At 44.4% G+C, this 26818-nt stretch overlaps 1 protein-coding gene across 4 annotated transcripts in view; it reads right to left on the reverse strand.

Moving 5' to 3' along the window:
* Positions 1 to 26818, reverse strand: part of SHISA6 (shisa family member 6) — a 243301-nt gene that overhangs the window by 14879 nt on the left and 201604 nt on the right. For 2 of the 4 annotated variants that reach the window (XM_054083586.1, XM_009559329.2), the window contains exon 4: positions 13059 to 13121. The exons of the other annotated variants lie outside the window; for them this stretch is intronic. In XM_054083586.1, coding sequence (XP_053939561.1) covers positions 13059 to 13121 — 63 coding nt within the window. The remainder of the gene's footprint in view (positions 1 to 13058; positions 13122 to 26818) is intronic. 4 annotated transcript variants of the gene reach the window in all.

The following is a 26818-nucleotide window of genomic DNA, read 5'->3' on the forward strand; positions in this document are numbered from 1 at the left end:
CCCCACTTACCGTGACGGGCTGTGTCATGGTCCTGTGGACTGACCCCAGGGCATCCTGCAGGAGTTCAAGCAGCATCACCTACCTTGACCCCAGCAAGTCGTGCTTTCTCCACCCTCAGAGCCATTGGAATGAGTTTGTGGGGCTGATAATCGAATTGCTTTCACATGGTACCAGATTTCTGATCAATGCTCTGAAGCTGGAAGCTCCTGAGAAAACCTATTCCATGCCTCCAGGGGTTCTGGTGGGCTCTAGAGACAACCACACTTGCCCTGAACACAAGGAAATGTGAAGCAGAACTGAGTAGTGCGATTTGGGTGCAGAGTGAAGACAAGGCAAGGTTTGGAGAGGTTCCTGAAGCAGGAAAGGAGCTGCCATCCCTGAGGGGTGGAGGATGCTCCTCTACTTATTTTCATGTTCTTGGTCACTGAGGGAGTCCCCAGCCAGTATCAAAACACCCGCTGTCAGGATGCTAACGATGGGGGTACAGTCAATGAAATATTAGCACTGAGCCTGGAAGTTTAAAGTCAAGTCCAGACAATCCACAGAGTTTGTCTGTTATTGAAACCACAGTCCTTTGATACAATCTGGATTGAAAATGGTCTTTCAGCAGCTCAGCCAAGGGAAGGGGACCTGTGGAATTGTGTATATACCTTCTAGGCATTCAGATATTAAAATAGACAGATCTAAGGATATTAAATATAGCAGAAGCTTCAATTATTAGAAGCAACACTAGAACACACTACAGTGGGTTCTGTAGGAGCTTGAGGCAGTGATGGGATTGTATTAGCTGGGTCAAAAGGCCAAGGAGGTATCCAGGCCAAGTATGGTTTGAAAATTAAATAGGAGAGCTAAGCTCTCTGATACAGCTGAGGAGTAGCGGAATGCCCAAGTCTTGGGTTCACCCATTCCTGTTGTGCACTCCTCTAAAGTATGCCCATGAAGAGCAGTGCAACATGTGCTCGATATGCACTCATGTGCCTCAAGACTCTCCTACCTCCTACTAACCATGAACTGGTTGAGATTAAAGCACAGCTTGTGCCCAAAAGAAACTTTATAGCAGCCTTCCAGTGCTTAAAGGGGCCTACAGGAAAGTTGGGGAGGGGCTCTTGATCAGGGAGTGCAGTGATAGGATGAGGAGGAATGGTTTTCAGCTGAAAGAGGGGAGAATAAGATGAGATGTTAGGAAGAAATGTTTTGCTGTGAGGGTGGGGAGGCCCTGGCCCAGGGTGCCCAGAGCAGTGGTGGCTGCCCCATCCCTGGGGGTGTTCAAGACCAGCTTGGATGAGCCCCTTGATCCAGTGGGAGGTATCCCTGCCCATGGCAGGGGTGCAGGAACCAGATGATCTTTATGGTCCCTTCCAACCCATTCTATAATTCTACTAGAATTATAGAATGGGTTGGAAGGGACCTTAAGGACCACCCTGAGTGGCAGGGGAGTTTCACCTTGACAAATGTGTTGGCTTTGTGCAGTATCCAGATATTTGCTAACTTCCCTTCTCTCCTACAAAAATGTTAACCAAAATCTACCCAAGTAGAGGTGAGATATTTCAGAAAACATTTTTCTAGAGTCACAAATTAAACTGTTTCCTGAAAAAAAAAATTCGCAGGAGTCAGGCCATCTCCACCACTGCTGCCTTTCTCCAGCGTGGAGTGAGAAAGCAGCACATCTTCCTCCTCTCTGATTGCTCACAATTCACTGTATCCTTGGTGTTCTGTGTTGCCTAGAAATGAACTCGTCAGTTCCCACACATGTCTGCACATGGGGATGCAGAGCTGCCTCCACAGCTTTTCTCTCACTGCGACTTCTAGATATTTTAAACCTCCTGTCACCTACTCTTCACCCTGCACACATGCTTCTCAGACAAAGACAAGTTGAGATGGTCTTGTTTTCCGTCACAAACCCACTTGTGATTTCTCAAAGTCACCGTGACCAGAACACTCATCTTCAGCTCTTGGGATAGTTACATGCCCAGTGCTCAATTCAGAGACACCAGAGCCATTTGGGGTATCCTGGGTTATCTAAGAAACCCACAAAGGGCTGAAAGGAGTGATGTGGGACCTATCAGTGATCTGATGTTCAGGAACTTGAATTACAGCTTCCATGTCAACAAACTCCATGAGTTTCTTTACAATGAAGGTTCCTGCAGTACAAATCACATCAGCGCACGCTTTCCTAGCTATGTCCAGGTTATGACCATGAGTGGAGGAACAGCTCTTCCTCTCCTTGAACGCCAGACTGGCATCAGCATGGGATATCCCATTGTGTGCAATCCCTAATTGCAAGGTGAGAGGGAAGGAAGAAAACTGCACTGTCACAGGGGCTTGGCAGGTTTCAGCAAGCACTTACACGCTGTCCTCTGGGCTCAAAACCTGACAGGCAGTGTCAGCCACCCCACAGAAAAGGAACAGCCCAACTCTCTGCCAGAGCATCGTTTTGTTCCCAGTTCTGAGAAATTATGAGGCAGTTTCTTACAGAATTTTGCAATGGAGAAAATTCCCCCTTAGCTATGCAATAATCATCTTGGTTAATAAATTCTTCTTGCCTATTGCTTATGTATGGCTTTACATTCTGGAATAGGGTTATTGTCTGGCAAAAAGAACATAGCCCCAAGTGAGCATATAGCTAATGTGTCATCTCTTTGAGAACATTATTTTCTTGCTGATGTCTATCCACGTCTAATAGACTGACTGCAGGATTAGGAAGTGCATCATATTCATCAGGGCACTGGAAACAATTGATTAGATATTATCCAGTAAACAGAGACTATATCAGCATTGAAACTATGTCCCCACTCCTATTTGTACTTGTGTGGCAAAGACCCGGGGGTGACATCTCTTTGCAAATTTCTCAGCCAGAACCTGTATCGAATCTCCATTTTGCATGGAGGTTTGGACATGCTGAAATAAGCCCAGTCGGATGTATGGAATTCGTGTTCAGTGCCAAAGCAGGAGTATTAATTGACTGCTTGCATGAGGTGTGTGAAATTAAGTGCCACGCATTTATCTGAAGGGCTTGTGCAGAGTCAGTACGTATTCTTACTGCTTTTTCCATCCAGTCAGTCAGGAATAGACTGTAATGATTTTGGCAAATGAGAAGTCACCTTGTAATCCACTACCTATCATTCAGCAAAATAAGGGATAAACTGAAATGACCAAAGATAATTTCAGATGTCATTTGCATAATGTAATTTGAGGGCAAGATCAGAGAACTGAGAAACTCTAGTCAGGAGGAATATCTTTTGACATTTATATTCTGGGACGAGTTGAGCAGAATTTTCTTAATAGTTGTTTCCCTGGTCTCTGTCCTGTGTGTTTTTGGTGTTTGGAAGATGCAGGACATAATGAATTGATGGGATGTAAATAAAAAGGCCTCCCCGTTCCCTGCAAAGCAGGTGAGATTGTACATTGTCCTGTTTCCCAGCACTCCCACTCACTGCGGCCCACCTCTGCTTTCTGGGCAATGGGAGATGACCAGCGGAAAATGGACAAAATCCCACGGTTACTGGAATTAGCTTTGAAAGTCAGTATTAGTCCACATTTTCCTCTCCCGCAGCCATGTTCCATTTTATGCCACTCTGATACATCACGGGCACAATTTGCAGTATTATTTGCAGAGGAAGATGGAAGAAATGAAGCCCACCCAGGGCGTAGCACATACAACAGAGATGGGTTCAGAGGAGGCCATGAAGCTGATCAGAGGGTTGGAGCACCTCTGCCACGAGAGCAGGCTGAGAGAGTTGGGGTTGTTCAGCCTGGAGAAGAGAAGGCTCTGGGGAGACCTCATAGTGGCCTTCTGGTACCTGAAGGGGGCTCCAGGAAAGCTGGAGAGGGAACTTTTACAAGGACATGTAGAGATACTATGAGGAAGAACAGCTTTAAATTGGATGGGGAAGGCTGAGACATTAGGAAGAAATTCTTCATGATGAGAGTGGTGAGACACTGGCCGAGGTTGCCCAGAGCAGTGGTGGCTGCCCCATCCCTGAAGATATTCAAGGCCAGGTTGGATGGGGCTTGGAGCAACTGGATCCAGTGGCAGTGGGTTTGGAACTGGATGATCTTTAAGGTTCCTTCCAACCCAAACCATTCTATGGTTCTATGATCATCCAGCAGTGTCATTCCTCTTGATTTCTACATTTTCTTTCCTACAGCCTTGAAGAAACCACACCTTTTTACAGCCAATGCAATAACTTAAAATTCTGCTGGTGTCTCTCTGATTAATTCAACAGAAGAGGGCTCGAGTCTGCAGCATTTCCTCACCAACTGAGCACCGGTGGTCTTGCAGTGCTCTGTGCAGAGTTCTGGGTTGCTGGCAGGGCTGATAGCATGGCCACAGTGTGGCCAAAACCTCACCAAGCTTCATAATGTGACACAATAAACTGAAGAAGGGAGAAGATATGTCTGTTGAGAAAGACTTCCTTTACAGGTCTAATCTCTCTTCTTGGACACCTACTATATAAGAACTGTTCATTTGTTCTGCTTCATGAGCCAGAAATGTTGGGCCACTGGGATGAGTGGACTCACGGCCAGGCTCAGAAAGGCTCCCCTGCTCCATTGAGACCAGCTTCTTGCATAAAACCTTGAGAAGGTGCTGCACTGGAGCAGACTGGCAGAGAGCTTTGCTCCTGAGGAACGAGGAGCACTGCCTGCACTGATGGAACAAGTTTCCTGCTGCATCCTGTATCCTGAAAACGACACACAGCCTGCGGTTGGTAAGTCACCCCCAGGGGTGTTAAGGGTCTGCAGTGCCTACTCTGCACGGGGCTCTGCAATTGCAGCTGCCCTCTGGTTGGACATATGGATTCACTCAACTGCTTTGTAATCTAGGAAGGAAAGAAAGTCACTTTAAGTTGAGGAAGAGACTCATTTCACCGTCAGTGCTTCACAAACCTTCTGCAAGCACAGCGCTCAGAAGCAGTTTCAGGATTTCTAAAGCTGGAGACTTATGGAGATGAGACCTGAAGCCTTGAAGTGTCTTGCTCTGCCCACATTCTTGGAAGACTCTGTTTCAAAGCGTGTTTACATGAGATTCAGAAACTTTCATGTACAAGGACAGGAGCAGATGATACCCAAGACAAAAAAAAGGGGATTTATGGCAAAGTTTTAAACAAAGCTGAAGTGGCAAAAGGGTTGTGCTCCATATTTGCATATGAGTCTGCACATATGTTGTGTGAATTCTGCAAGACATTTCAACAGATGCCTTTTAAAACATTCACCCAGAGAAAGCAAACAATGTCACCTAAGAGAAGCTGATACAACCAAGCCTTCTGCTGCTCAGCTGCAGCCCAGCATAGCTTGAGTCCTGTGTCAGAGCACACACTGCTCCCCAGAACTACCTTCTGCTCAGCCATTTGAAGGCTCAGACACAATGTCTTCTCCTGTTCTGACGCAAGCTCCTACAAAGGAGCTCAAGAAAATCTGGTCATGACGTTTGGTAGCCTTCTGTGCCAAGACTGCCTGAGCCATCCTGGAAGTGCCACGCTGTTACAGCAGGCAAAGAACTGATGTTCACAGACTCAAATTAAAATGTATAACATCTATATCTTCAGTTTTTGTGGGGGGAAATATCTGTATTTTCACACGTCTTTTTTTTCCTTTTTTTTTTTTTTTTTTTTTTTGTGTGTTACAAACACTGTTATTAATAGTCTTTCGCGTCTCTCACAAAGAATCTCAAAGAGGTTTATACATTTCCAGGTCAGATCCTCCGTGGTGTAAATCAGCAGCTCTCCAGTGAATAGCTGCCCTCATTTATATGAGCTGGAGACGTGGGCTTTTAAATTCAGTCAGTGATAAAAGAATCTCTGCATCTTAGGATGGTGCTAGGATTAGGTCTTTCAGGGCTCGTGGCTGAGAACTGAGCAGCATTCAGAAGGGGTACGATGCAAAGAGGATGAGGTACACCAGCACATTGCAAGATGATGTCCTTAAATGCTACATTATATACATGGAGCATAACGATATACCTGAATCATATCACCCAGGGGCTATTAACATCAAGATCCTTCACAAAGTGCTTAACTGAGCAAAGCGTAGTTTCATATTACAATGCTCGGTGAGAGGAAAAATGTTGCCAATTAAAACCAAAGGAAAAGCTACAGAAGGTAGAATTGCACTTAGCAATCCCAGCGAAAGATACATTCACTTCTGCTTGAGCTCCCTGCCTTTTCATGGGAATGCAGAAAACAACAAATGGCTTTGGCACCAGAGAAACCAGTGTGTAGAACTTTGTCGAACTGGGACTCATTCTTGATTGATTTGAGACTGTGCAATTGAAAACTGTCAGCCTGTTAACTTCCAACCCAAACTATTCTATGGTTCTATGACCTGTTCTCAACCCCAGGGCTGTTCTCTGCCCTCTGTATCACTGACTAAAGGAAGGTCAGCACATGTGTCCTCAGAGGCTGGTCACATTGCTCAAGTCCAACCATGGCCCCAACAAACCAGTACCTCCCCTGCACCGAGGCTGGCTCTGCACTGTAGGACATCGTTAGCAGATTTTCAGGTCAACAGAGGTAAATGGGGATCCTGATTCACTAACGACTTTGCTCCAATCTGCTTTGTAATTGAGTAACTGGAACTGTATCACAACACAATATTTTATCCCCATTTTCAGTACACGATGGGGGATGATGTGATTGAGCGCAGCCCTGCAGAGAAGGGCTTGGGGTGCTGGTTGATGAGAAGCTCGACATGAGCCGGCAATGTGCACCTACAGCCCAGAAACCAACCATATCCTCGGCTACATCAAAAGAAGTGTAGCCAGCAGGGTGAGGGAAGTGATTCTGCTCCTCTATTCCTGTCTTGTGAGACCTCATCTGGAACGTTGCATCCAGTTCTGGAATTCTCAGCATAAGAAGCAGATGGAGCTGTTGGAACAGGTCCAGAGAAGGCTACAAAGATGATCAGAGGGCTGAAGCACCTCCCGTACGAGGACAGGCTGAGAGAGTTGGGGTTGTTCAGCCTGGAGAAGAGAAGGCTCTGAGGAGACCTTATAGTGACCTTCCAGTACCTGAAGGGGCTGCAAGAAAGCTGGAGAGGGACTGTTCATAAGGTCTTGTGGTGATAGGATGAGGGGGAATGGGGATAAACTGGAGAGGGGCAGATTTAGACTGGACATTAGGAAGAATTTCTTCACCATGAGAATGGTGAGGCCCTGGCCCAGGTTGCCCAGGGAAGCTGTGGCTGCCCCATCCCTGGAGGTGTTCAAGGCCAGGTTGGATGGGCCTTGGGCAGCCTGAGCCAGTGGGAGGTGTCCCTGCCTATGGCAGGGGGGTTGGAACTGGATGATCTTTAAGGTCCCTTCCAACCCAAACTATTCTATGATTCTCTGAATCTGCATACTTTGCTTTGCAAAGTCGGTGGGCAAAGCAGCCAAACCATCAGCACAATCCCCCTCACTAACTCGTCTGCATCAAAATGCTGGCACTGTGGTGTCTGTTCCTGCCATTACCCGGTTCATCTCTTTCCCCACTTTCATTAAAGCCCGGCTGCTTTGCCGAAAAAGCAGTGTACATAATGTTACTATTTGTTCTGTAGTTTGTATTCCAGAGATCTGATTATCTTCTAATTTCCTCACATATATTTCTACTGGGGATAAACCTAATTTAAACAGTCCTTAATTGTTACGATTTTGTAAACAGTGTCTTAAACACAATAGACGCAAAATTCTTAACAAATTGCTGGAGGAGATGTGACGGTATAGGGAATCATTTTCATGTCTTCTGGGATTGTCCCAAATTGAAGCTTCTGGTCTGATGTTAGAAAATTGATGCAAGAATTATTTCTGCAATATATCCCCTAAAGCCCTATTACTGTGTGGGAAGGGAGATGTCCTGGATTTTTGAAATGCAGAAAAGAGAAAGAAGGAAGGAAAGAAAAGAGAGAAAAGGGAAAGAAAGGAGAAAGGAAGGCAAGGAGAGAATATAAAAAAGACACATGCATGTCTGCGTATGTATATAAGAATTTGCTTAATGTTCACGTGGGTACAGCTGTAAAAGGGAATTTGCCTCCATCACAGCAAGCCCAGACATCATCTGTGGAAAAACACTTGGCCAAATTAAAAACTTGAAGTGAAGCCATTTGTTGCTTATGGTGGTTTACCATGTCTTTTTCTAGATGATTATCAAATGTGACGAACTGACATAAAAATTATATGAACTTCCTCCTAACCATAATGTTCAGCAATGCGCTTGTTATTTATATAGATGTAAAAAATGTTTATACAAGACTCCTTTGGTTAGTGTAATTAAATATGCACTAAATATGAGATTAAACTTCAGTAGCCATAAAAAATAAACTAATAAACTTTACAGAAACTGAGCTCAGTCAACATCTTTTTTCTGCTACACTGACTCAGTTTTGGTTTGTGCCTCAGCTTCTTTTTTTCCCACATTTTATTATTTTTATAGGAAAATAGCTTTACGTGCTTCTTTTGCATAAAGATCGAATAGCTAAGCAAGGTAAAATAATCTCTCAAAAGATTTACCTGCATTTCTTCTGAAAAACTTAGCTGTGCTTAGAACCAATATTTGAGCGCTCACATTCATCTTTTACATACAAACCCACTGCATTTCCAAAACCTACTGTACAGCTCTTTATTTGCAGGTCAAATCTGCTGCTGATGTAAAACTAAAGCCTAGAGTTAAGGAAACCCACAACCAACTTCTGATTCCAGTTGAATTTGGGTCTGACGTCCATCACAGAATGCAGAATTTAGGCTGATGTTTCTAAGGACTGGAGATTCCTCTACAATTCAGTGTCCTAGAAGTGAATTAGGTGCAAGAACAGAGCGACAGCAGAAGAAAATCAACAGGGATTCTCAGTCACGCTGGCTAATTCAAAGCCTTTAACGACAGCAGAAAATAGATCCTGGTGCTGCAGACCGTGGGCCGACAGACTCACTTGCTTGTGGTCATTTCTCTTGATCTCCACTGGGATTTGCCTCCCCCAACATATCACATTTTCCCAAACCAGGACAGACTTGTGCTTAACCCCTCTGCGAAGCCACTGTGCCAGCCAGGCAGGGATAAAAGGGAGACTTGCTCCTCGCCCCGTGTCAACTGTGCTGCAAACAGCACTATGTTAATTAAATGATAGCAGCCTGACAGAAGAGATTAGATGCAATCCCACCATTAATTAGTAGTTATTCTTCCCTGCACTAGAAGAGCTCAGTGCAACCACATCAGTGATCTCAGGGCCACACAACCCACTGCGATGGGCGACACTTTTTGTGTTAAGAAGTTGTGTGCCAAGAGTGGCAACCCTCCAAGGCAGCTTAAAACAGAGGCCCTTGGGGTTTTAACCCTGGGAACCTGAAGTTGAAGCTAAACCCCTCAAAGAGCTAAGGTTAAACCTGCTTTTCTACTTTTTCCTGGCTCCTTATGAGCATAGGTGGTCCTTATCCCCCTTAATTTGTTTCTTTGCAGGTAGAAACTTCCACCGTACTACAAGGGCGTGCTTGCACAAGGTGCTGAGAGATGTTGACGTGCATTCATAGAGGGCCTATCCCAACGGCACCTCCAAGGAGTGGGACACAGGTCACTGGGTAGCATGAGCCCATGGAAACAGATGTTTGACAACCTTTCTCATCTGAACGAAGACACTGTTGCTGATAGCGTTACTCCCAGAACACTTGTTTGGGAGTGGTTTGGTGGAATGGTTTCCCCACTGCACACCTGGATCATTCCAACACACTATGGTCCTGTTAAGATTCCCAAGACCTTTGGAGAAACTAATGGGTTGGTGCCATTTGCTCTATTTTTGCAAAGGACTACGGGAAGGGGAGCACAGGGACCTTGGTTTTCATCTCACTTCCATGAGAAGGTCTCCCGAAGAACCCTGGGCCTCGTGTCTGCCACCACTGACTGTGGAAAGCCTCCACTGCTCAGTCCCAGGGCTGTACAAGTTTGGAGACTCATTGTAATAGGAATTAGAGGAGGAAGGAAGAAACCTGTGAAGTTCTTCTGATGGTAGAAGGTGGGAGAGAGATCACCAACCCACAGCAGCTGAGTTGTCATCCTGGCAGATACTCTAGTTTGCAACAAATCATGCTTCCCTTCACCTGTCCCAGGTCTCATGCACCATTGCTGGGTGAGGCAGCCCTTGGGGAGGCTGTGGGGACCTCCTCCAGGCACAGGGAGGGATTTCTGGCTGTTCAGGTTAAAGTGTTGTTTGCTTGGTGACACTGCTGCCCTGCTTGCTTTATGTTGGTAGCCCAAGAACCTTTCTCTGCTTCTTTTACTTCAGTTAAGGGTGACTTGAACCCGGGCCACGTACAACGCAGGGCATGTCTTGAGCCTCACGCTGGCTTCTTTACCTTCTTCTGCTCCTTTCAGGTGGTGTCACTGCATGGTGGGTGCTAGAGCCAGATCTCATGAACGCAATGCTCAGAAGGTCAGCTCACGTCCACCTACAAATTTGCATAATCCCACAGAAAATATACATCGTGTCCTACCCAGGAAGGGAATTAAATTATACCTGCAGCTTTGCTGAGCTATCTCAGAATTTCAGCAGTAATTATGAATACTACAAGCTCTTTTGATGCCTTGTTTGAAAGGCCCAAATATCTTTTTAGACTTACCAAGCAACACCAGCAACAGCACACATGAATATCATGAATATGGTGTCCGTGACCGTAAAGATAAGGTAGGAAAAAAAATACAACTTTGAATGGTACACGTATTTGTAGTCGGTTCGTTTAAGTCGCTTTGTACAACCAAACTATTAAGATAAAGTAAACAGAAGAAATGAGTGAAGGAAAAAAGTGAAACTTTGTAATCCAAGATCATGAGCACATCTGCTTTGATTTTTGTCTCTCAAGTACATAAAAAAAGAAAAGGATCTGTCAGGTCCAGAGGGAAGTTTAACTGTTTTTCCACATGTCGTTACTTTGAGTTACTGAATGCAACAGGGACTTGATGATGGAGCTACATTAAAACTTCTGGGCAGAGACACAGGCAATAAAAAAGGACTCATCTGGCTCTGCTGGGGCCGATCTCGGAACCCAGCATGCGCTAGATTTGAAGAACAAGTAGTAAGACCAGATCTTTTCTTCTTCTCAGGAAAATAAAAAAGAAAGCAGAATAAGGAGTCTGAAGAGCGCTTGAGGCTGCCAATTCCAGTTCATTAAATGCTCCCGCATGACTGCCAGGTTTAAAGGGCTTAAACTGCCCGACCCACTCTCTTAGGAAGGAGAAACACCAAAGGTTTGAGGTGACCTTTTCAAGGACAAATGTTATCCCACCCTTTTTTTTCAGCACAGCAGCAAGGAAATTTCTACACAAGAACACACGATTGCCACAATAAATTAATTCTACAATAGTTATCAGGGGTGAAGTTTCAGAATTAAAAACAAATGCCAGAAAAAAAAGAGTAACAAACATAGAGATTCAGACCTGCAAGTAGAGAGAACCGGTGTATATAAGATAAGACTTACCCATCACTTATTGGTTCCCCAGCAGAAGGAATGTTTCAGCCGCGAATGCTGGAGGAATCTCTCACATTCAAAGGGTAAAGGATGCAAGGAAAAACACGGACAAGACCAAGACAAAGTAGCAGCAGAAGAGGGAATAAAGCAGAGAGGATCTGAGGGTTCATTCAGAGGTTGGACAGATTGCACAGAAACGGGGGCAACCACTGATTGGGGTGGTGGTGACTGGTCTGGATTTGGATGGAGCCAGGAAACTGCAGGTGATTTGACTGGGTGGTCTATGATTGCTACGACGCAGGGAGGGACGTGCTGCTCACACTCAACTGCTAATCACAGGCCAAGGAAATCAAAATGAGGAGGGAGCCAAGGCAGAGGAGGCAGAAGGGCTGGAGGAACAGGACTGGGCACAGAGGGGTAAGGTTTCTGGCTTTGGAGGAAACAAAGACACGTCTCCAGGCTGGGATGAGATGGTGGAAACAAAGGGGAAAACAAGGAGTATCTTGAAATAGCAGCTGAACTCTTGAAAATCATTAAAGGATGACATGAAGCACCCCCAAGTTTAGTAGGTCAAGAGGACTGGATAGAGAGGTGCCAATAAATATGCTGAACCACGTGCAGAGTTAAGACTAAACTGTGGTCTTTTGGAGCTCAGCGAGAGCACTGTCAGAAGGAGCATTAACATCTGGGACACTGTTTGGTTATGAAGACCAAACACAGGGAACCTTTGGAGGAACTCTGGACTGGCTGCTCTCACCCTTTAGAAGGATGACCAGACAGGTTCTATGCACCCAAACATCTCCTGAGGTGTCACTTCTGAGGTTATGGGCATAGGTCAGTGCTGGTCCACAGTGTGGTAGGTACAGGGACATGAAAGGTGCTCTGGGTTTAATAAGTTCCTAGGATCAGAGAAATATCGTGTTTCCACAATAAAATAAAGAGGATTTGGAAGGGTGTGAGAACAACCACTGGAACTGGTTTAGAAAGAGGCAGTACTGTTTATGAAAGAGGGCAATCCTGAATCTCTTCACGGTCTTTGCCTCTCCTACATACTAGAAACTAGAGAGTCATTGTGCAGTGAATTCAGTAGCTTCAGTAGGTCATTCAGGGCTTCAGTAGGTTATTCCAACCAGACCTACGCAAGCATGGGCTGGACAGCTTGGATTCAGCTACGAACCCAAACTCTGCCCACATATTCTGAAGCCAAAATTATGTCTGCTTTGGAGCCCTTGCCTCTGTTCACTGTCCTTCTAATCTACCTTAGAAACACGAACAAACAGCACCGTAAGTTGAGTGCCTTGGCTGACAAGATGCACTTTTCTTTAATAATCATTTTTATTGCTTTGGCTGGTTAAATCTGACAGCACTTTGCTGATGTGGAAGGGAGCAAGCAGCAACCAGACATAGGGAAACACAAATTTGATAGGTAAAGTTATAAAAGACTGGGCCATATCTCATTGTAAGCACTGTTTGAAAATACGATCCAATGTTTAATGTTAATGGAAATCATCATTCATGCATCATTGCCATACGAACCTTTCTATTAACATTAAACATACCTTGGTACCAGTAAATGTTACTGGCTGGCAGAGGAAAGTTACAACATGTGTAATTTTGCTCTTTGTTTTCTCTTACCATGTGTAGGTGTCTGGGTGGCACTGTTTAGTATCAGGTGATTATAATTTTGTTCTTGGTCATCTGAAATTCACAGAAAAAAAGAAATCCCTTTAAGAAACAGCTTAGCATACCCACTGATCTGCAGATGATAATTACAGCTCACAGTATTCACAGGAAATCTCAGCATGATTAAAGAAAGGAGAAGAAACTGCTTAAGGAAGCAGAAGATTCTTTATGTAGTTCATTTAAAATTCCAGATGCAAGAAGAACACCATAATGGGTAACTGCCCCCCTTCTGCTGAGCCTGCGATCTAGAGTTATCTGCAAAGGTAAGGAACACGTCCAGACAAAAAAAACATAACCGCTGTACCGGCACCAGTAGTGCATTCCCGGGGACTGCCGGAACCTCGCAGCCCCTCCTCTACTGCTCCATCTCCATCCAGTCTGGAAATTTTAGGACATTAACCCCAACTGCCTGAAAAAGACTCTCCCACTGTGACCACAATCACAACAGCAACATCATGTGCGAGTACAGAGAAGGATCAAGGAAGTGGCCTCATAAATGCAGGAGGTAGAGTTAAACAGCTGCACATGGACTGTAGATCTCCCTCCCCTGAGAAGTGATAATCCGGTAAGACCTGATGCATTCAGTATTAAATGCACCGTGCCGCAAAGTAGGAGGATGGTCAATGGCAGAAGGACTGCTACCGTCGTGGTTAATAATCAGCCTTTGGGTCAGAAAACAACTTTCGCCATTTCTCACTGTAATAAAAACCATTAAATAAGTGACTGCTGACAAACTTCTATCACCTTTAATTTCCAGACATGCCTTCAATAGGGAATGAACTCTTTGTCTGGATCTTTATGACCCCTCATGGAACTGCAGTAAACAGCAGAATGAGAAGAGGTTTCAAGAAATCTTCTTGCATCTCACGCTCTCTCGATGCGGGATGGGCTAGTCTGACGTCCAACCTGCTAGTCTTAAAACCTTCTCACTGATATTTCACTTTCTCCCCAGTCTGTTTCACCAGGTCTTTCTTACTGCTTTTTATAAGAATTGCTTCTTTCCTGTCTACCAGGGACATGGAGAAAATCCCCTTTATTTTTGCAGTAGCTCTTGAAGACAAAGCTGTGACTATGTGCTCCCTTAGCTTTATTCTTCAAGGTAAACAATGCTGTTCCTTTTACATTTCCCCATATAACTCGCCTCGCTTTTGATTATTCTCATTCTATCACCCTTTGCTCTCTCCAACTGACCTAAATCGCTCCCAGCTCTGGAGTTTCTGAGCGGCGATCTTACCAGTACAGAGTGAAGTGGCTGGATTTCTGTCATCTACTCCTGCTGGCACAAACTTGCATGATATTTTCCTTGTTCACATAAACTTTGTGATCCTTTATGATCTCTTATCGCTTTTCTGAAGATCTGCGATCTGTTCAATTGTTCTTTAACATATACAAGGTTTTCAGTATTCCTGTTTCAGTCCAATATGTAGCATTTTTCTGCATTTAATCAATTTATTTTCAGTCTATTTCTCCAATTTATCAAGAACACTTTAAATTCTAACCTCATCCTCTAATAGATTTATGGTCATCCAGGCTTCATACCACCTGCAAATTTAATAAGCACGTTCTTTTTCCATCAGCAACAAAAAAGCTAAGTGTAGAACTGCATCACTTTACCTACAGATATTTACTCACATTTTATGGTTAACCAGCTATTAAGGCATCTACTTTATAGAAGTTCATTAAGAAAATGCTTCTCGAATTAGTATCACATTACTTCCTCAGAAACTGCTGAAAATCTTACAGAATCACAAAACATCCTGAGTCGGAAGGGACCCCCGAGGATCATCAAATTCAACTCTTTTTCCCTGCAAAGGGTAACCCCAACATTCACAGCATGAGTCTGAGGGTGGTGTCCAAATGCTTCTGCAATACTTTTTCTAATTTTTAAGTGGATTTTTCTGTACTACATTTGTGCTCATTGCCTCTTGTCCTGTCACTGGGTATTACTGGAAAGAGCCTGGCTCTGTCTTCTTCATCTACGTACACCGATGAGATCCCCCTGAGCCTTCTCTTCTTTAGGCTGAAAAGACCCAGCTCTCAGCCTCTCCCATTACGACAGATGCTTCATTCCTTAAACATCTCCTTGGCCCTCCTCTGGACCTACTCTAGTTGGCCCCTGTCTTTCCTATACTGGTGGGCCCTTCACTGGTCCCAGCACTCCAGATGTTTCTCACCAGTGCTGAGCAGAGAGAAAGGATCACCTCCCTTGACCTGTGGCCACACTCCTCCAAATGCAGTCCAGGATGCTGGTGGCCTTCTCTACCACAAGGGCGCATTGCTAGCTCATGTTCAACTTGATGTCCGTAGAGTATTTGATTGGTTATTTTACCCATCATTTATTACCTCATTTATAAGTTGTTAGATCTATTTTTGAAAGTTGCAGGCGAGGTAGTGAGTAATGAGGCTGTTTTAATTTTTGATGACCTCTTCTTGACATTTGCAGCTGATAAGTTCATTGAGCATGACTGAATGCTACACAGCAGCTTCTCTCCTGAAAGCCTTAGCAAGTGAGATATTTCCCCAGGAGATCATCCTTGCTTGTGCTTTGTATGGAAGCCGGTGGTTCCTACACCGATACCTCTGGGTTTGAGCCCGGTGTAGGGCTGCAGTCATGCAGGATAGCAAAGGATGGCAAGGGCTTCCAAAGCTAATTCACAAATCAAATCACAGAAAATATCCAAACTGTTTGTTCTCTTCTCTACTAGTGTTGCTTACACACTACAGAAGCCAACAGACAAAAGATTACACAGAGACAGAGACTCGTATGTGTAAAATGCAACCATTTCAAATGGCAGCAGACAGAACTTTGACACACTGATTGTTTCAGAAGGGAAACGACAGAGGTTTCTCTCTCCTGAAAACACAGAGGACTACAACATAGTCACTTACTCTCACAACCTCACTCCTGGGTGAAATTGTGTCTTCACTGAGGACAATTACACTTGCACGAACCATTGTCTTCTGATTCTGATCAGCTTTCCATTTCACCCCAAATACATTCTCCTCCCTTCTCCTCCTTTTCCTTTCCTTCCTTTCCCTCTAAAAAACTCAGGTACTGCTTAAGAAATGGCATCCAAAACAATCAGACCCTGAATTATTGGCATTTTCATGTGGCTGAGCTAATCAGGCATCTGAATGCAGCACTGGGCTTCATTTACCACTTCTGTAGCCTATTGTAAACACTTTCTAAGCAATAAAATGCTTTAAAAATGACAGCTGAGCCTTCCTGCACCTCTTCAGGTTTAACAAGATAACGCTGTTAATTGTGAAGCGTCAGTTAGGTGGAAGCATTGTAGCATTTATTGTAGAGACAAGGATCTGAGTTCAAAGCTATTTACTATGAAACTCCATTAGGGAAATAAAGGATTCACAATGCTCTGAATCGCCAGACCATAATGCGAAATTTCTGAGCACAACTGGAGGAGTGATCAGATACAATAACCAGCAGAAAGAATGAGAGATTTTCCTGGCAGAAGGGAAAGCAGCGCTTCCAGCCCCTTTGCAATCCAGAAGAAGACACCTGGACAGACAGGGGCTTTCAGGACCTCAGGGTTCTTTCCAAAGGAAATAGGTCCATGTAGCAAGAACAGAACCAAATGCTGCATCTCATGTGATTATATCTATTGTTTATATGTGAATCCAGTCACCACTGCCCTGGGAAATGGAACTTTTTACTTGTGCCTGGAAAGCGAGTCCGAGATGGGATGCATTTATGAAAGGAGAAGGGAAGATATGGAGCTGTTGGAATGGGTCCAGAGGAGGCTACAAAGATGATCAGAGGGCTGGAGCACCTCCCATAGGAAGACAGGCTGAGAGAGTTGGGGTTGTTCAGCCTGGAGATGAGAAGGCTCTGAGGAGATCTTATAGCGACCTTCCAGTACCTGAAGGGCCTACAGGAAAGCTGGAGAGGGGCTGTTCATAAAGTCTTGTGGGGACAGGACCAGGGGAATGGATATAAACTGGAGAGGGGCAGATTTAGACTGGACATTACTAAGAATTTCTTCCCCATGAGAGTGGGGAGGCCCTGGCCCAGGCTGCCCAGAGGCTGCCCCATCCCTGGAGAGGTTCAAGGCCAGGTTGGATGGCCCTTGGGCAGCCTGAGCCAGTGGGAGGTGTCCCTGCCCATGGCAGAGGGGTGGAACTGGATGGGCTTTAAGGTCCTTTCCAACCCCAACCATTCTAGGATTGTATGATAATGGGTAACTGAAATTAGAGCACTGGGTGAGCTCCAGGGCGAGTGCTGGACAGCCCTTCACTCCCTCCTTGGCCGAAGCAGGCATCCTCGTCTGCCGAGCTACTGAGCTCAGCACTGAGAGAAGCTCTTCTTCCTGCGGTCAGGACTGACAGCTCTGATTGGCAGCAGAAATCACTAACTATACTGTCTCTCTCAAGGTGCGAAACCCCAGATAACTGGTGAAGAAAACTTTAAACAGCCCCCAAGGAGCTCTCCCTGAACTTCTTACCCAGGAAATTCTCTTAAGAAAAAAATCTTTTTGCATAAAGGTTTAACTCTTCCTAAGGTATTTGGGTTTAGTCTTCTGTAGGGTACATTTTTTTCAGTCTCAGGATTTTGTATCTGTTTATTTTTAATAAAAACTAAATTTATTGTGTTCCATAATGGGAAAAATATCGTGTCAGAATGTGAAAAGAAAACGCTGTATTTTCCAGACTGTCTTTCCTAATAAAGTTCCTTATAAAAACTGCAAAGCAAGGATATTTTTAATATATGCCAACTACATTTCAGATATGTGATATTTCCGACCGCCATGAAATATCTTGTGTTATTTTTACAGCGTTTATTAAAGTACTGGGAACTGCTCTGAAATCTATAGTTGACAGGGCAAAAGAAATGGACTAAACAAGAGCGATCAGCCTATGAAATACAATTCCCTGCCTTCTCCCCCTGTAGTCTTTCCAGCAACCTCAGCATTTGCTTAACTTCAATCTTATTCCCCAGCTGAGATACGCAGAGAAGGATGTAACAAGCGTTTCTTTTTCTGATGCCAAGATAACTGTTTGGCATCTGCACTAATGAAGACAAAATGCTTTTCAAGGTCTGATCTTCCAGAGGACTTAAATACAACAAAAGATTTTAGGATTCAGGAACTTGAAGAAACCCAGAACACACAGGCAAGGAGGAAAGCAGACCAAGAAGCGATGGTGAGAATGTAAATACTTACAGGATACAGCTACTCATTTATCATCTGTCAGCCCCTCGGTGGCATTTTCTATCCTCAATTTGTGGACCAGAGGGGAACCCCTTGAGCAAATGTCCTTTTAACTGCTGCTGTGCTGACCAAGCAGAGCCGAGCAGGGCATCTGAGCAAACGGAACAGCCTTTTCCCATCAGTTTAGATTAGGGAGAGATGGGACAGACAGCATCTCCCAGCACTAGGGGCCATCCCAGATAACTGGGCAATGGTCTCCTCCCCAGGGAGGTCTGCCCAGCCAGCCAGGGCTCTGCTGTGCCATATCAGACGTGGTGAGTATATGAATACGTATCTAATATATCATTAAATCCCAGCTGTCTTTCATGTACATTAGCCAAAACCTAATTATTTATACTTTTAAGCTGTGAATATCCTGCTTGTGGAGTGGTTCTGCACCTGTCAAACGATACCCAAAGAACCTGACCTAAAAAAAGAGATTGTAGCAAGGGGCATCCAAGACCACAACCCAGAAAATAAGCTACTAGTAAAGTCAGCATGTCAGTCATTAAAGGGGTTGGAAACGCCAGATTAAAGGCTGTCCCCAAACCCTCAATTTGATATTCATTATGTCAGGTTTTTGTTCTACCATTTCAGCCTATTTTTCAACTGTAATCCTGTGACTCATTCATTGAACAGGATGCTCGGGGAATAAGGCAGCTATTCAAGAGTTATTTTAATCCTCATTAAGCGGTGAATGGCCCTGTTCTTTAGTATCCCACGCCATCCAAATCCTGCACTGATTATGAAACTGTTATTTTCCAGGCCGGCTTTCCTCTAGCACTCCTCTAAGCCTTAGAGCTTCCAGACTCCCATCACAGGTAGAGTGGGTTCCGTCAGCCCCAGATTTCAGCTGAGCCAGAGAGTAATTGTACCTGCAGCTGCAAGGCTTTATTACTTTTGAGGAACAGCCGGGGAAGGCTCAGGTTAGGTCTTTTCAGATAACACAGGGGATTTTTAATAGGATTGTGCAAGCATAAATTAGATGCTAATTAATCATCCCACTTTTGTGGGGAAGGGAGGGCAGGTGCAAATGTTCCTGGTTTACATGTGGGGAAAATAATGAAAACAGGTGGAATCTCTTCCCTGTGGCCACACTGTAAGTTGAGGAGAACTGGAAATCCTCCTCCCAGCCCAGTTTAACCCTGGTTTGTTACTCCTCATCCTAATGGTCCCGGGCACGGCAGCGAGAGCACACCCTGCCTGACTATGGCTGTGGCAGCTCGCTGGAGCTCAACATTTCTGAATATCACACTGCAGGTGTTTGGAAATTAAGGAATAAGAAACCAAAGTGGCTTTGAATGGCTTGGAATAACCGACCAGCTTAGCTGCCTCCAGGCTTCACCCATGAGGCAGGCCTTGCTGTTCCATCCACATCAGCAGAGCCTCCCAGGAGCACCCCAGTATCCTCAGACAGAAGCTCCCCTCCTGCCCACCCCGTTGTGTGCCCTCCTGAGCAGCACCACTGAGGGCAGCTGAAGCTGTCGCATGGATGCTCTGTGCTTTGCTGGCATAGCAAGATCAGGCAGGAGGCAGGTACTTCTCACCCATGGAGCTGCTGCAGGCTTGCCAGAGGGATTTTCACTTTGGACTTGGCTGCAGGAAATCCCTGGCATTGGCAAGAGAGAATCCTGGTTCAGCTGGACACCAGTCAAGTGCTTCCCCTGCCCGCCTCCAGGAGCTGGCATTGGTGCCTCATGCTTCTCACATCTTGGGGCTCCTTCACGGTACACCAGTGACTCACGCTCAGAGCAGATCTGTCCAAGTAAGTGCGCAAGGCAGAGATTTTGTTTGGAAAATATTCATCAATTAACTAAAAACTGTGTGACTTAACATTCCAAAGGAAACTCCAACTTGGTTATCTGCTACTTTTTGACCTCTTGTTTTTACAGTGTAAAGAGAAGTCCTTCTAAACTCTAAGTATTTTGGGGAAGGGCTGTTCACAAAGGCTTGTACTGATAGGACAAGGGGCAATGGGTATAAACTGGAGAGGGGCAGATTTAGACTTGACGTAAGGAAGAATTTCTTCACCATGAGAGTGGTGAGGCACTGGCTCAGGTTGCCCAGGGAAGCTGTGGTTCCTCCATCCCTGGAGGTGTTCCAGGCCAGGTTGGATGAACATTGGGCACCTGATCCAGTGGGAGGTGTCCCTGCCTATGGCAGTGGGGTTGGAACTGGATGATCTTTAAGGTCCCTTCCAACCCAAACTATTCTATGATTCTATGATACTTAGACATAGTTAAAGGCAGAGTTTATTCTACCCAGAAAAGGAAGGAAATCGGAGAAACTATTACTCTGGTTCAAGTACTTGTTCTACCTGAGCAAATTCCTGATTGAAAGCTATGATTTTACTGTTGGGCTTTCTACAAATAGTGTTTCTTATCGGTAGGCTTTGTTATATAATTGTGCATGTTTACCCACAGGCAGTAATGTAGGAGTGCATGTGCTACATGCACGTAGATGCTGACACATATGTGCATTTACCACCTGGTCCTCGTGGCAGAAAAGCAGAGCATATGGGGGAACAGGGGACGTTTCTCTTCTTTATCTTTGTGACTTCGCAACAGGTTGGTAAATGTGTTGCATAACTGCCTTCACAGCAATGGGCATTATTAATTCATTATTTTAAGGCTATAGGAAATGGAGGCTTAAATAAATTTTAAGCAATGATGGAAGAGATGAACATAGAGCTGCAGGTGGAAAATACTCAGCTGCAACAGGCACTGAAGAGGTTACGTCTGACCACTCCCAAAACACCATCACAGCCCACTGAGCTATGCCAGAAAACAGGAGGAAAATAATCCTTCTGCCTAAACATCCAAGTAAAAATGGGTAGCATGAGAACTATCTTGTACAACAGGGCATCGAGTTCACCCACAAAACCACATCTCCTGTGTCGAAAGCGTGTGCAAACTCAGATTCTCGTTCACAGAGGGGTCTCTTCCTCCCACACAAATCTTATATCCAGTGATGGAAGAAATACCATGTAAACCGTGCCCACGCGCAGACTCCCTGCACACAGGCGTGTTTCTCCTTCACAGTGCATTGATGTAGATACTCATTGACTCATTCAAAAGCATCGAAGTGCCACACTGCAAAAGCAAAGTGTCTGGGAGAGCTTTGCTCTGAGGAAAAGACAACTTTTGGTTTTGAGCAACTACAGCTAAAAAGTCCACCTACAGAAAAATAAAACTCCAAGAAGAATCTTTCCTAGTCTTGGCTAAAATGTTACTATAAAAAACAGCAACACCACAGTGAAGAAAAAGGTTACAGAAAGCTCCAAAGGTCTCTCTCCAAGGAAACCGATACCTTGTGAAGCATCTTGGAAAGTCTGTTTTCTTGATGAAGAGATGTTTTTTCCTCCGTGTGGACAACAGAGAATGAGGTCTACCAAAAAGAGCGGCTTTTTCCATTATTAAACAGAGCCTTGGTAGACCTTCCAGGGGTGACTGTAGAAAGGAGATATGCATGGGAATTTCTCAGTGGCAATGCCTCTGCTTTTAGAGAGCAGTAACTACAATGATCCCTACCTGAGGGTGGTGAGATCCTGGCCCAGCTGCCCCAGAGAGATGATGGCTGCCCCATCCCTGGGAACGCTCAAGGCCAGGTTGGATGCAACTCGATAGAGTCAAAGATGTCCCTACTCACAGGGGGAATGATGGTCTTCATGGTCCCTTCCAACCCACACCGTTCTATTCTTCTATGAACTCATTTTTGACCTGGAGTTTAAAATCTCTCTGTAGCATTTCATATTTTATTTGCTCTGGTTTCCTTTGTTTTTTATTTACTTAGCGCTGCCCTTTCTCGCATGTTCCAGCATGAATCAGGAAAAAAGAAGTGGTGAAATGAACAGAAGAAATCCAGATTAAAAGTACTTTCTTTCTGAGAGAGAAAGCTCTGCATGGCTGGTGGCAAACCTCACAGGGCAAACTTAGCTGGTGTTGACAGTCAGTGCCTGGAATCCCCTCTGTGTTTGAGAACTTCATGCTGACTTTCCAAACATAAAGTAATTAGATAAATATGGACTGGTTTTCTCAAAAAATCAAACAGCTGAGTAGGCTGCATGACTAACGTTAGACAGCGATGTAGAAGCAGCATCTGGAGGAGCAGTCCTGGATGCTAACCTTTGGAAACACGTCGAAAATACGCAGATCACAGGGAAAACATATGGTCAGAATAGAATAAAATATGTCCTCTAAAGGGCATTTCTGAAGATGAGGTTGATTTTAGAAGATATAAATAGCGTGGATTTCTAAAGCAGGATTAGTTAAATACAATCTTTGGTGGAACCCAGCCAACTATTGCGCATTCAGAGTGGAGAGATAATTATGCTAATACCTTTGGAAGAAACATATGGTTGGATTTAACCCCATGGTATTGGCAGGAAGGAGAAGGAAAGGTAACACAAAATCCACCCTGTGCTTTTCCCTCTTTCGTGAAGTGTAAAGAGAAACAAAAAGTGAGGATAAGATCACTACAGGAAGGTTTCTCCAGTGAGTTTTTTGAGGCTGAATTGGGCTTCCACTTCAAGAGCAGAAGTCAGAGAACCTGTTCACTGCTGTACCTTAGGAAACACCGAGGTACCTGCCTGTCCCATCTTACTCTCTCTTTATACTAAGAAGTCACAGGATTTAGCAGACAGCTATAAGCAAAAGCCTCCTTTCTTGTTATACTCCAAACACAACCCACAGGAAAAAGAAAAAGTCTTACTTAGATTCCCATGGAACCAAATAGCTCAGAATAGGCACTTCTCCTTTCACCCAGGGCAGTACAAGAGGATGCTCAGAGACCACAGAGAACAGGGTGGGCTGCCAACCTCCATGGAGCAGACCAGAGGCTAGGAGGGCTTTTCCAGCCTCTGTTCTGGCTTGGGAGTGATAAATGTGCCCCCTTAGAACCAACAGGATGATCAAGATAAGCAGACTCTTAGCTGTCAGCTGATTTTAGCTCAAGCTGAAGTCACTCACTTTTAATCTGCCAGCAGGACACAGCTGGCCTCAAGGAGTCCGGGCAGAGGAACAGGGGCTTTCTCTTTATTACACAGCGCTCTCCTATGGGCTACCAACAAGAATGCCTGGGCCACAATTTGTAGCTTATTTCATCCCTTTGCTTATTTCTGGCATTTTCTATTCCTAGATGCAGAGCTTGTTTGCATGCTTTTTAACTGCTAAACATGGCTTTGGGCCAGTACTTTACAGACAATTAAGATCTAGATGCAATCTAACACTGATCATATTCTTAACTTTAAGCATATAAGCGAAGTCACCAGCACTAATCAAGAGCTTAAAATGAACCATGGGCAAAAGTGCTTTATTAAGGCAAAGAGAAAGCGGCACTATTTTAAGAAAGAACTAAAAGCTCTATTTAAATCCACCCCTAAACCTAGCAGCAGTTAAGCAGATGGTTAACTTTAAGCATCTGCTTAAGTCTAACTGAAGTCACGTTAAGCAGTGGATTTAAAAATGGCACTTCTGTAGAAATATCTGTATACGACAGTGTCAAAATCTAGCTTTTTACTATTAATTACCTTTTGTGTCCTTCCATTCCATCAGATTGGATGTGGGTGAAGGTGACTCATTCCGTTTGAAAGAGCTGAGGACAGATGTGCTAAGTGACCACCAGCAGTGCTTTGATCATAGAATAGTTAGGGTTGGAAAGGGCCTTAAAGATCACCTAGTTCCAACCCCTGATCCTCATATGAAACACGGATCATTGCTTATTTTATGCATGCTTATTATTTTAATGTTTTAAAAATAAATATTTAATGAAAAAGCCCTTTTCCATATGTTGCAATAAGAAATCTTCCGCTATGTCAATTCAAAAACAGCTGAACAGGTGAACTATTTTTGTTAAGAATGTTCTTTTTGTACGTTTTTAAGTCTCAGAGCAACTTAGATGCCAGGAAAATGGGATTACTGTTACTGGGGGGGTGAGGGGAGAGTCATTTAAGATGAGAAAACCTGGATGTGCTTAGCAGAACTTTCTTTTTTGGAAAAGCAAGCTGCAGGTCTGCTCAAGCAGGGGCTGAGTGTGACCTCTCTCTCTCTGTCTGGTATCAGTCTTACACAGACTTTAAAGTGCAACTAGTCCAGGAACCCTGCCTTGATTTCAGTGTACCAAACGACCCGGCACATTGAATAGTCACTAAATAATTAATCTGTCTATACTGACAGTCAGTGACAGTATTTATGGTAGATTTAGGTTGGCTCAAATGGGTCTTATTTTGGGAAAAAACCTACAACAACTACCGATGCAGCAACTTTAAAATGACCGCTGAGAGTTGTGTTATCTTGGTAGCTCTTTCCGTAGAAAAATGAGAATCTGTGAAACAACTGTTTGTGTGTCCAACCATTCCAGTGTTATAGAACCATGGTTTGGGTCAGAAGGGACCTGAAAGCCCATCCAGTTCCACCCACTGGACATCTCCCACTGGATCAGGGGCTCCCAGCCCCATCCAACCTGGCCTTGAACCCCTCCAGGGATGGGGCAGCCACCACCGCTGTGGGCAACCTGGGCCAGGGCTTTCCCATCCTCACAGCAAAATATTCCTTCCTAAGATCTCATCTCAATCTCCTCTCCTTCTGCTCAAAAACCATTACCCCTCATCCTGTTAGCAGAAGCGTAGTGTTTTATCATAAATCTTTAAAGCCCCGGGTTTTGAAATCATTTGATTAAGCATGATTTTCATCTGTCTTTTCATGAAAGGGAGATCACTGCCTCCTTTTTTGTAAAGAGGCAGCGACAGCACTTTGCACCTTGAAGGCCCTGAAGGCAAAAGGCAAACAAAAGATGTTCATGTGTATTTATTTTGAATCCTGTGTTTTTAAATCCAACCTCAGATTTGTTTTTCAGATCTCATCTGTGGTTTCCTTAACATGTGTGATTGGCAATGCTGAAACTCCCTTGATAACTTATGCAATATTTACTAGCTTTCTGTATTGAAACCTGGCAATACGGCTAAGTATAATATTTATAGCAGGATGAACCGCTCTTCTGTAGGTAAAGCAATTTCTATTTGTTTACTCACTCACTGCCTTCCATGGGAATACTTATGTTAGCAAATTGATGCTCAGCTATGCTAGCTGCAACATAGCATTTTTATTGGGTTTTCTATTTGATTTCTGCACCAAGCTCAACAAGGCCAAGCAAAGCACTTCTGTGGTCATAATAATTGGATGTAAGTGGGTGATGCTACTGAAGGAGGTGGTCTTGCACCTAATCAGCCACAACTCTCCTGCCTCTCTTGTGCCTGTGCTAGTTATACACAATCTGGCAGAAAATTAGCTTTGGTTTGTTTGGTTTGGGTTTGTTTTTTTCCGTTTGATTGGGGTTTTTTTTCTCATCCAGGTTAGTTTTCAGCCAGATCATTTTCCTGATGCCACTTTCTGTACAACGGTGGGAGGCAGGGTGAGCAGATGGAGATGGCAGTGAGGATGCAGCCGCCCCTTTCAGAGATGAGTGGTGTTTGCATCTGATTGAAGGGGTTGGGGTGATGAGCTAAGTGACTTCAGGAACCCTGCTCCAAATATGAAGCTGCTACAGGAACAAATCTTCCATAAGCACACGGCCTGTATCTTCAGAGTAAAGATCACTCTTTACTCTGTGTAAAGCAGTACACAGAGTAGTACATTTCAAGAAGAAAAATGATGCTTGTCCAAGCCAAACAGTTCTCTCAAGCCTTGCAACCTTATTCTCGGAAAGCCTGCAAACCTCTCTAGTTCAATAACCTCTCAAGGACCACCTTGTATGTGGAGGAAAATGCAGGCCCAGCTAGTACGAAGCATTTCAGATGAAGCAAAGGAGTCTAACTGCATCCTTGAAGGTGGCAAGTAGTCCTCTCTACAGCCTTTGAGTCAAATATCCCCAAGACAGCTTCCCTAACAATCCCATTGGTTATTGCAAGGGCTGTCCCTAGAGAGGGGAAACGGTAAAGATGTGAAGCAGAAGACAAAGCAATGTGAACTCCAGAGGAAGGCAAGCAAGGTGTGCTGGGATGGTAGGACTTCAAAAAGGCTGATTGTAAAACCACATCGATCACACCGTCTGCATCTTGTGCAGTGCCCCTCTCTGCAGCGCTCACCTGGAAAATGAGCATGCAGCAAGGGTTGAATTTAAGTGAAAGCACATTTGTTTGGTGTAATCTCATGGGCAGACATCTGGAGTAATATTTACACAACAGATGCGTGTTTCCCCTTGTCCTGGTTGGAGCTCCCTTCAAGGTCCACAGAGACCCTTTGAGCCCATCTGAGATCCAAAACAGATCACAAAGTCAAGATATAGATAGGATATCCCTATTTCTCCCTATTGACTCTAAAAGGCTTCCAGAGCATAGGGAAAATCCCTGACCTGATTTTTTGGATTGAGGAACTGGAAGAAGGAAGGGGAGAAGTCTCTTGAACAGCAAAGTGGCTCTTGAAGAATACAATAATAGTGTACAGGACATTTTCCCAGTGCAGCAAAGGCTTTTTTTTTTTTTTCTTCTCCCTGTTCTCTGTTATATTCTCC

Source organism: Cuculus canorus, chromosome 18 (assembly GCF_017976375.1).
Source record: "Cuculus canorus isolate bCucCan1 chromosome 18, bCucCan1.pri, whole genome shotgun sequence".
Classification (NCBI taxonomy): Eukaryota; Metazoa; Chordata; class Aves; order Cuculiformes; family Cuculidae; genus Cuculus; species Cuculus canorus.